Raw genomic sequence first — 10702 nt, 5'->3', positions numbered from 1 at the left:
GCTCCTTGAGGGTAAGAACTTGTCCCTTCCTGGTGATCACCTGGCATAGCGCTTGGTATGTTGAGAGTCGGGCTGATCTACATGGGATTCTAGACCCAAGGCTGTGTGACCTTGGTGTATTACTTAACTTCTCTGTGCCTCATGTTGCACTATCTGTAAAATAGTGCTAATGATGCTCAGCAGAATAATTATAAACACTAAATAGCAAAACTCCTGTGAAGCTTATGAAATATAGGTGGCACTCAGAATGGACATGATGCTTATATATATTTATTTATATATATTTGTTAAATGAACCCAGCTGAACTCAGGAAAGGTGTAATAATTATTATATTATACACCGTCTAAGTGTCAAATATTGTCCTAGAAAGAGTTGTCATCTTTGTGGTCTAAATGGTAGTCTTAACTGTTCCTCTTTAAGGACAACGGTACTGAGCACCCAAACAGTGGGGCCTGTCCTTCAGTCTTTGGTAAGGACTCATTGCGATGTCGCCCCCGTCCCTCGCTGATCTTAGCGCTAGGGCAAGATCAGGGGCCTTCACCAAACCAAAATGACTCCGGTGTACTCGACTCTGCTTGCTCTGCTGTGGTGGAGAAGAACCGGCGCTGCGCTGGTGAGTAACCAGTTCTCGGCCCTGCTGGGTTCTCTTCCCACCGACCGGGTGAGGTAGCCCCGCCCACCTCGCGCCCACAGGGGGCGGGGCCTAATACTTCGCGCCCTCGTCACTTCCAGCAGACCCGGAAGCGCCGTTGTCCAGCCGCTAGAGTTAGGAAGTCGGGATGGAGCTACGCTCATCTTAAATCTCTGGCCTGTTGTGCGCCGGGTTCCGGCCGGTGCTGCTGTGGCTGGCTGAGCGGGGAGCGCGGAGCGGCTTCTGGGACAGTGCGGAGAGCCCTGGCAGTGCGCTCCTCTCGTGCCAGCGTCGCCCCGCCTCTAGGATAGGACCCGCCCCCGCCCTCCTGCCTGGGACCTGGCAAGCGTTTCTGCCCGGCTGCCCCGCCGCCCTGCATCCGGTCTCGAACGGCTGCTTGGAGCGGATGTGCGGCGGAGGGGGACAGCTATCTCCCCGTCGCATACAACCCCCGCTAGCATCTTCGTGGCGCGCTCCTAGGCTGTCCAAACCCTGGCGTGGAGCAACCCGTCCTGAACCCTCATGGAGAAGTTTGTTGGAATGAATTTCGGGGGCGGCCCAAGCAAGAAGGACCTGCTGGAGACCATTGAGACTCAGAAGAAGCAGCTCCTCCAGTACCAGACACGTCTCAAGGATGTAGTCCGTGCCTATAAAAGTCTGCTGAAGGAGAAAGAGGCGCTGGAGGCCAGCATTAAGGTACTGTCCGTATCCCACGAGGCGGATGTGGGCCTCGCAGGTGTGCAGCCTCAAGGCCTCACCTTTCCTGACTCTGTGGATGACCGATGCTCCACTCACAGCGAGGATAGCACAGGGACCGCCGCCAGCCTGGACACTGCGGCCAGTCTCACCAGCACCAAGAGTGAGTTTGGGGTAGAAGATGACAGACTGGCCCGTGGACCACCACCTCCAAAGTTGGAAGAGGCCAGCGGGTCAGAGAGTGGCGTTAGCAGTAGTAGTGGGGACGGCCCATCTGGGGGTGGCGAGATGGACAAACGCCTGCACCAGCTGAAGACTCAGTTGGCTACTTTGACCAGCTCTTTGGCTACAGTCACCCAGGAGAAGTCCCGCATGGAAGCTTCTTACCTGGCGGACAAAAAGAAGATGAAGCAGGACTTAGAGGATGCCAGTAAAAAAGCAGAGGAGGAGAGGGGCCGGCTGGAGGGAGAACTGAAGGGGTTGCAGGAACAGATAGCAGAAACCAAAGCCCGGCTTATCACGCAGCAGCATGATCGCGCCCAAGAGCAGAGTGACCATGCCTTGATGCTGCGTGAGCTCCAGAAACTGCTGCAGGAGGAGAGGGCCCAGCGCCAGGACTTGGAGCTCCGGTTGGAAGAGACCCGAGAAGCTCTGGCCGGGCGGGCCTATGCAGCCGGTCAGATGGAAGGGTTTGAACTGCAGACCAAGCAGCTGACCCGTGAGGTGGAGGAGCTGAAAGGTGAGCTTCAGGCTCTTCGAGATGAGAAGAATCAGCCTGACCCCCGGCTGAAGGAGCTTCAAGAAGAGGCCGCCTGCCTTAAGAGCCATTTCCAGGCTCAGTTGCAGCAGGAAATGAGGAAGGTAATTATCTTCATCTTTTTCAAACATGAGTCATTTAACTTAAAGTGGCTTCCCAGGTGGCTCAGTGGTAAAGAATCCACCTGCCAATAGAAGAGATTGTGGAGATGTGGGTTTGATCCCTGGGTCAGGAAGATCCCCTGGAATAGGAAATTGCAACCCACTCCAATATTCTTGCCTGGAAAACCACATAGACAGAGGACCTGGTAAGCTATAGTCCATAAGAAAGTAAAGAATCAGACACGAGTCAACACACACTTGTGACATATGGGGAAATACTAGGTTTTTTTCCTCCTTTGGCCGTTAGAACTAAGTGCCTGCACTGTTGATTTTTTGATGCTCTTCGAAAAGTTTCACTTGTGGGTCCTGAGAAATCTTTTTCTATGTGGTGTTGACAGTATCCACAGAGTGTGTTTCCAACTGGATGTGGAGTTTCTGAGTGTAGTCTGAAGTTGGAGCCAGACAGATCTGAGCGTCGGGGCATGTCTGAGCGTCAGGGCATGGTATCTTTCCAGCTGTACTCTGTGAAGCAGCGTAGCAGTGGCTGTGTAGTGAAAGGTGAAGTAGATACTTATAGCAATATGCCTGTCTAGGGGGAGCAGTGGATGCCTGTAGGTAGGGTGGCTGAAGGGGACAAAGGGAATTTTCACAGAAGAAATCACCTCTTGTATTGCTTGCAGTCAATATTTGCCTTGTCTGGAAAGATCGGCTATTTTCCAGTGCCTCCTTTGAGCGTGGGGAGAGATCCAAGTCAATTCTGAACTTGCAGGAATGTTGGAAGAGGAAAAGAATGTCATATGGTGAAGAGCACACTTTACACATGAACTTGGTGTATGGGTGGAGAGAGTAGAAACGCTAAAGCAGAGCAGTAGCAGATCTCCAAAGAGTCTTAATATCATTGGGTATAATGTGTGTCTGAGAGCAGGTTACAGGAGCTTGGAGCTCCCAAACTCAGAAAAATTCCCAGTTCCCATTTTTTGCCAGCCCACCCCCATCCCATAACCTTTTTGTCCCCCCTCCCTTGCTTCCTCAAAGTTGGCCCTCCAACCTTGTGGCTTTTCTGGATGCATCTCCACCTGTTCCCTTGTTTTTTCAGACAGCCCTCGCTGAGGATCAGCTGCGCCAGCAGTCGCAGTTGGAAGAGCAGAGGGTGGCAGCCCTGGAGAATCAAATATCCCAGGTGTCGGAACTGCTGGGCACCTATGAGAAGGCCAAGCAGAAGGACCAGCTGGCCATCCAGAAGCTGAAGGAGCGCATTCTGCAGCTGGACCTGGAGAACAAGACCCTGGCGCTAGCCGCCTCCAGCCGGTCCCCTCTGGACAGCCATGGAGATGAGTCCAGTCTGGATGTCAACGTCTTGAAGGACAAGATGGAGAAGCTGAAGAGGCTGCTGCAGGTGGCGGCCAGGAAGAGCCAGGTGACCCTGGACGTGGAGAAGCTCTGCGACCTGGAGATAATGCCCAGCTCCGAGGCTGCTGATGGGGAGAAGGCCACGGCCCTCTACTACCAGCAGGAGCTGAAACAGCTGAAGGAGGAATTTGAGAGGTACAAGATGCGGGCCCAGGTGGTCCTCAAGAGCAAGAACGTCAAAGACGGGAACCTGGGCAAGGAGCTGGAGGAAGCCCGGGAGCAGCTGGCCGAGCTGAAGGAGAAGTATATCTCGCTGCGGCTGTCCTGCGAGGAGCTGGAGCACCAGCACCAGCAGGAGGTCGAGGGCTGGAAGCAGGAGATGGCCCGGCTGCAGCACGGCCACCGGCAGGAGCTGGAGCGGAGCCAGCTGGACTTCCGGGACCGCACGCTGAAGCTGGAGGAGGAGCTGCACAAGCAGCGGGACCGGGCGCTGGCCGTGCTGGCCGAGAAGGACCTGGAGCTGGAGCAGCTGCGATCCGTGGCCTTATCCTCTGGGCTGCCGGGGCGCAGAAGCCCTGTGGGTGGTGCAGGACCCGGGGACCAGGCGGACACCTCCACCCCGGACAGCCTGACCCAAGCGCTGCAACTCGCTGCGGCCAGCGAGCCCACTTTCTTCCTGTATGCTGAGCAGCTGGCCCGCAAGGAGGTGGAGATCACGTCGCTGAGGAAGCAGAAGCACCGGCTGGAGGTGGAAGTGCATCGGCTGCAGGACCGGTTGCTGGAGGAGGGGGAGCGGCATCGGGAGGAGGTGGGAGCCCTGCAGAGCCACATCGCAAAGAACATCAGGGACCAGAGTCGGGAGGGAGCCAACCTGGAGTACCTCAAGAACATCATCTATCGCTTCCTGACCTTGCCGGACACCCTGGGCCGCCAGCAGACGCTCACTGCCATCCTGACCATCTTGCACTTCAGTCCAGAGGAGAAGCAAGCGATCATGCGGCTCCCAGCCGGTGGTGGTTGGTGGCCCTCTGGCAAGAGATGATGCCATTTTCACTCCTCTGATTTCTGTGCCTCTTCTGTGAGAAGGGACAGGCTTTGGTTTCTCCTGCCTCTTATGTCACCGTCTTTTTTCTTCACTGTATTGACCTGGGAGGAATCCTCAGTGTGGGATGGGATCTTCTGTCAAATGCCATTAATGCCATTTTATCCTTGGGCCCCAGAGATACTGAAAGTGTTGGGACAGCATCTTCTGGTTGCCTGTGCATGAAGGGAGGAGTGGGGAGAGGTTAGGATTGAGAGGTGCAAAAGTTGGGGAAGTGAGTGTCTTTTAAAATAAGTTTTTTTGCTTTTTTTTTCGGTTTTAATATCATACTCCTAGTGCAGAGCTAGGAGTACCTATGACTCCAAAGAGAGTTCAGTTAATTTCTAAACACACACAAGGACCCACTATTTACTCCATTTCATCACAATCTTGGGTCTGGCCCACTGCTGCCCCAATTCTCTGGGGACATAAATGCAGGCTGGAGAGGGACCAGGAAGTTTGAAATAGTGACAGATTCCAAAGGGCCCAGGGATAGTGAACTTGGGGAGTTCATTGAGGAACTGGGAAACTTGAAATACTTAGGGCAGGGCACGACCTAACGCCTGGACAAACCCCACCACTTGTGGCCATCCTGGAAAATCCCTGCACACCAGCTGGTTCTTAGGAATTACTTGAGTGACCTGCTTTTGGCCTGGATAGGCTTCTAGACCTTTCACACTTGTCCCTCCCTGCCTTAACCTGCTGTACATCGTTGGCTTGAGGTTGTGAGTGAGTGACTTTGCTGTCTATACCTCAATGTTGAAGTCCCATTAAGAAAAAAATTCTACCTTCTTAAAGAGAGGGGTCTGATCAGGAAGCTCTGATCCTGCCTGGATACAAAGAATTAGCTCTGAGATTTACACCACCCACCCTCAACTAGTTGTGCTGCAGAGGATTCCAGAAAGATGCTGTGACCCTCACAGGAAAGTGGTAGAAATTCAGCCGAACAGGGCTGGGGTACTTGCTATGTATGGATAGCCTTTTGGCTAAACCTCCACGTCCCTGCAGCCAGGGTGTTCGTGCATTACTGTCACCAGGGTCCTTTTCCCGCTCATTTAGGGAAGTAATAGGGTTTCAGTCCCTAAAACTCATCTTCCTCACCTGTGTTACTACTAATGGAGGGACTCAGAGAAGTTGGATTCAAACAGTATCATTTCGTTATTCTTTGCTTTCCCCCGTCTGCTCTTGCTGGCTGTAGAGATCTTTGGATCCTAAAGACCGGTGCTCTGCCACAGTCTAATATGTATCTTTTTGTTCTTCATCGTAGTGATCTGTATTGTGAGGGTTTGGGGGTGATTAAATAATCTGATTGGGAGGCTAGGTGATCCGCACTATCTAAAGTGAGCAGACTTAATGGAACAGAAGTGATGCGTTCAAGTGATAATAACGATAACCACAGAATCAATAAACTTGGTCAGTTTTACCTGTTTGCTTACTTAATGGTGTGTATATACATGCATGTATATGTCTGGACACAGAGTGTGAATGTAAGTGGTAAATGAAAAGGAGGTAAGAAATACTTCATATATTTATCGACAAGCTTAAATCTAGGGAGGAATACCCTAGTACTTTAACTGCCTCGATTACAGACCAAACATTTTAGCCTGGAATTGTGTATATGTGTTTGTGTGTGAGCTGTTACACTGGAAAAAACCTCATGCGTGGGCTTTAAACTTCCATAATTTCTGCTTTAAACTTTGAAAGTAATGTGCTTCTGAATGCTTTATTTTATTTTCAAGTCAGTATTCATGATATCCTGGAAAAGTTTTGCAGGATATATCCTAAGTTCCTGTAGGATATGATGTTATTTCCAGGTGGTTTGGATGGAATAGAAAGATCCATAGTCACAGCTGCTTTCCTAGGACTAATGATTCTGTGCTTTTGAATTCTGAGGAGATATTAAACAAGCAAAGAAGCAAATCAGTGTCTGATTAATAATTTTAAGCATTGGTATATGTAAGGCTGCAAATACTCCCAAATGAAAGGAAGAAGACTTGGTCCCTCCCTACCCTTAAGAGCATAAATTCCTTGTCTTCCCTCCCCTTTCTCCAAAATAAGTTTTCCAGTTATTTGACTAGTTTTCTCTGTGCTAGATACTCTAGGAAAGGAAAGAGAGAGAATTTAGATCAGACAACAGAGAGAAATAAATTTTCCTTGGTCCCTGGTCCTAGAATTTCAAATAGTGCATGGGGTATGTTGATAAGGTAGTGAGACTGAGCCATATTTATTACCTTGCAAATCAGGAAGATTGCTGCGAAGAAGAGATGGAAGGAGAAAAGGATAAGAAGGCAGGTTGATAACTGAGCTTTCTGCATTCCTTCCCCCAGGCCACCCTATTGAGCGTCTCCGATCTGAGGCGTAAACATCTGTATAATTGTGCCCTAGATGTTGGCAGTTCCCATCTGTTACCCAGAGCTCTGGGGCGCTCAGCTTGTCTTGTGAAGCTGCTACTACAGGCTTCTTTCTGGCCACTTCTCAAGACTGCAAGCACCATGTTGGGCCACTTACATCCATTATCTCATTTAGTCCTCACAGATGTTATCATTCCCCATTTCACAGATGAGGAAACAAAGACCAAGAGGTTAAATTTGCCCCAGATCATGTAACTAGTTGATGTCTGAACCAGGTCTGATGAACCCCAAAGCCTGCTTAATTTGGGTATGCCTGTCTTCCTAGGACTTAGGAGGGTCAAGGTCTGTCTCCGTGGGTGATAACTAGTAATGGAGAGACTGATCTCTTGACTGAATTGTGCTGGTTCAAATAGAGAGAAAGTCTCCAGCTATAAGTTGCAGCCCAAGTTTCTACACTCATAATGCTAAACAGGCAACACTGGTTCTTCATAAGAACTGTAAAGGTGTTCTGTCCCCTTGCTTCTAGATGACTGCTAACTTTAGAACTGGGATCATTCTTTTTTATTTATTGAAGTATAGTACAATGTTGTGTTAGTGTCTGATGTACAACGAAGTGATGCATATATATATAATATATATATTCCTTTATTATATAATACAAGTGAGTGAGAAAGTCACTTAGTTGTGACCCCATGGACTATACATCCATGGAATTCTCCAGGCTAGAATACTGGAGTGGGTAGCCCTTCCCTTCTCCAGGGGATCTTCCAAACCCTGGGATCGAACCCAGGTCTGCGCATTGCTGGTGGATTCTTTACCAGCTGAGACACAAGAGAAGCCCAAAAATATGGGAGTGGGTAGCCTATCCCTTCTCCAGCAGATCTTCCTGACCCAGGAATTGAACCAAGGTCTCCTGCATTACAGGCAGATTCTTTACTAACTGAGCTATCAGGGAATCTCCTATATAATATATAAGAAAGTTGTATTTATTATATATATTTATTATATATTATATATATTCTTTTCCAGAATATTTTCCATATAGTTTACTATAAGATATTGAATCTCTTGAGTATAGTTCCCTGTGATATACAGTAGGACTTTGTTGTTTACTTGATATGTAGCAGTTTGCATCTGTTAATCCCAAACTGCTAATTTATACCTCTCCCTCCTTTCCCCTCTGGTAATCAAGTTTGTTTTCTATGTCTGTGAATCTGTTTGTTTTGTAAATATGTTTATTTGTGTCATTTTTTAGATTTTGCATACAAGTGATGATATATTTGTTTTTTTCTATTTGACTTAGTTCACTTAATGTAATTTCTAGGTCCATCCATGTTGCTTCAAATGGCATTATTTCATTCTCTTTTATGGATGAGTCCCTGGTGGCCTAGACAGGAAAGAATATGCCCGCAGTGTAGGAGACCTGGGTTCGATCCCTGGGCCAGGATGAATCCTCTGGAGAAGGGAATGGCTACCCACGCCAATATTCTTGCCTGGGTAATTCCTTGGACATAGGAGCCTGACTGGCTACAGTCCATGGGGTCACAAAGAGTCAGACATGACACATCGACTAACACTTTCACTTTAAGTATTTCATTGTATGTATATGTATATCATATCTTTATCCATTCGTCTGTCAGTGTACATGGAAGTTGTTTCCATGGCCTGACTTCTGTATATTGCTGTAATGACAATTGGGATGCACGTATCATTTGAAATTACAGGTTTCTGTCCATTCCTGTGGGCTGCGGGACCAAACCCTCTCATATCTGAGAGAATGAATTTGAAGACTGCTACCACTAATGCAGATTACATGCAATTTTTTTTTTTATTAACTGAAGCTGTGTTGTCTATATAGCCAAAAGTTGTCGAGTTATATGAGCTGTTGTGTATATTTTGGAAATTAAGCCCTTGGTTGCATCATTTGCAAATATTTTCCCCCAGTCCACTAGGTTGTCTTTTCACTTTGTTTGTGGTTTCCTTTTGCTGTGAAAAAGCTTACAAGCTTGATTAGGATCCATTTGTTTATATATATATATTTTTATTTCTATTGCCTTGAGAGACTAAGAAAATATTGCTAAAGTTTATGCCCCCAAATGCTTTGCCTGTGTTCTCTTCTAGAAGTTTTGTAGTATCCTGTCTTATATTTAAGTCTTTAAGTCATAAATTACTTACTCTGTCTGAAGTTAACTTTCTTATAATGGGAATTAATAATACCTTTATTTCAGGGTTACATTCTCAGTTATAAAGAAAGTAAGTATAGAAAGAACCAGCACAGTTTCTGAAACAAAGTAGGTGCTGAACCACCTTAGGTCCCCCCCCCCCCCCGCCCCCCGCAAAGAATTGGCAGAATTGGGAGTTAAGACTGAGCTCTTCTTGATTTCTTAACCACAAACGTTGCTGTAAACAAAGGAAAAATGACGGTCTTTTATATAAGGGCTTGCGCTAAAGTCGACTGCTGGCATTTCCCCTACGTTATTTTACTTAATCTTTGCAACAGTCTTGTAAAGCATATCTTTTGCAGATGAGGAAATGGAGGCTTAGCAGGATGCATTGCCCAAGGTCCAGAGCCAGGGATGGCAGAACCTGGATTAAAACCTGTTTATCTGAACCAAGCAGCCCAGCTCTTTCTGCCTCTCTGCTGCCTCTCAGTAAAGAGCAATGTGGAATCCTCGATCGTGGTCCCCACCGAGGGGTTCAGGGGACTGTGTTTCTGGCCTGGGTTGGGAAGGAAGGGTCCTTGTCTGGGTGGTCCTTTCTTCATTGGCAACCAGCTGCATCATAATTTCAACGGAGCCTCATTTTTTCCTAACTGCAGAGCTCTTTCACACTGAAAGTTGTGAAATAGACTCTCTATTACCACACAGTTTTATGTGAATTTCAGCAGTGACAGCTGTTTCTCCTGGGACCCAGATCTCCTAAGTCACCTAAATAACAATGATTCTGAGAAATCCACAGGGCAGGGAGCCCAAAAGAGCAAAGGCCACCTGTAAACCAATGACCCTCATGGGTAAACCCTGCCCCTTGACTTCCACAGGGAGACCATCTCTGGTTCAGTGTAAATTTGTCCATCCCTGTGGGCTGCTACTGAGGGATGAAACCCTCTATTTCGTATCTGAGAGAGTAAATTTGAAGACTGATACCAGCTTACATGAATATAAGGTTTTAAATGCAAATTACATTCAAATTTTTTATTAGCTGAAGCTGTGCTGTCCATATAGTCAAAAGTATTTTGAGGGTTAGTTATTTAGAGTCAGGTCCATTGTCTTACCTTTATTTCAACACCTGTGGACTATACAGGTGGCCAGGGCAAGGACACCCACCCAAAGCGTGTGAAGTTCCCCAGTCTGAGGCTTCACTTTTAAAACTGGTTTAAGTAAAGGGAAGAAATTGTCCCCTGGGATATCTGCCCACTTTGGAGACTTAGCCAGAAAGAGGAGATTTGAAGGAGTCCGGAGACCAAACTTGTTTGTGTGGGTTTTAACCACCTACATTGTATCACCCACTGAGTTTACATTTCCCAAAGGCAGGATCCTTAGACACACTCACCTTCAAAGTCCCTCCTGGCGCCCCATTCCAGCCCTCTGCAGCATGATCCTGTCCTTTCAGACTCAGCTAAAGCATCACTCCATGCTGATTTTTTCCATACCAAGGGATGCTCAGGCACTTCCCTGAGGTCCTTCAACACTTCATTCACACAGCCTTGAGCAGTCATTTCTTGTACTTTCATTTTA

General features: G+C 47.7%; 1 protein-coding gene across 1 annotated transcript; it reads left to right on the top strand.

Annotated features, from left to right (window-relative positions):
• The first annotated feature begins 757 nt into the window (after nucleotides 1-757).
• Nucleotides 758-7856, top strand: GCC1 (GRIP and coiled-coil domain containing 1). The gene is made up of 2 exons (XM_065939497.1): nucleotides 758-2189; nucleotides 3283-7856. The coding sequence occupies exons 1-2, from the start codon at nucleotides 1155-1157 to the stop codon at nucleotides 4576-4578; spliced, it is 2331 nt and encodes a 776-aa protein (XP_065795569.1). The 5' UTR covers nucleotides 758-1154; the 3' UTR covers nucleotides 4579-7856.
• Nucleotides 7857-10702: the final 2846 nt, after the last annotated feature.

This window comes from Muntiacus reevesi, chromosome 6, assembly GCF_963930625.1.
Source record: "Muntiacus reevesi chromosome 6, mMunRee1.1, whole genome shotgun sequence".
Lineage (NCBI taxonomy): Eukaryota > Metazoa > Chordata > Mammalia > Artiodactyla > Cervidae > Muntiacus > Muntiacus reevesi.
This window is presented reverse-complemented; position numbering and strand designations above follow the sequence as displayed.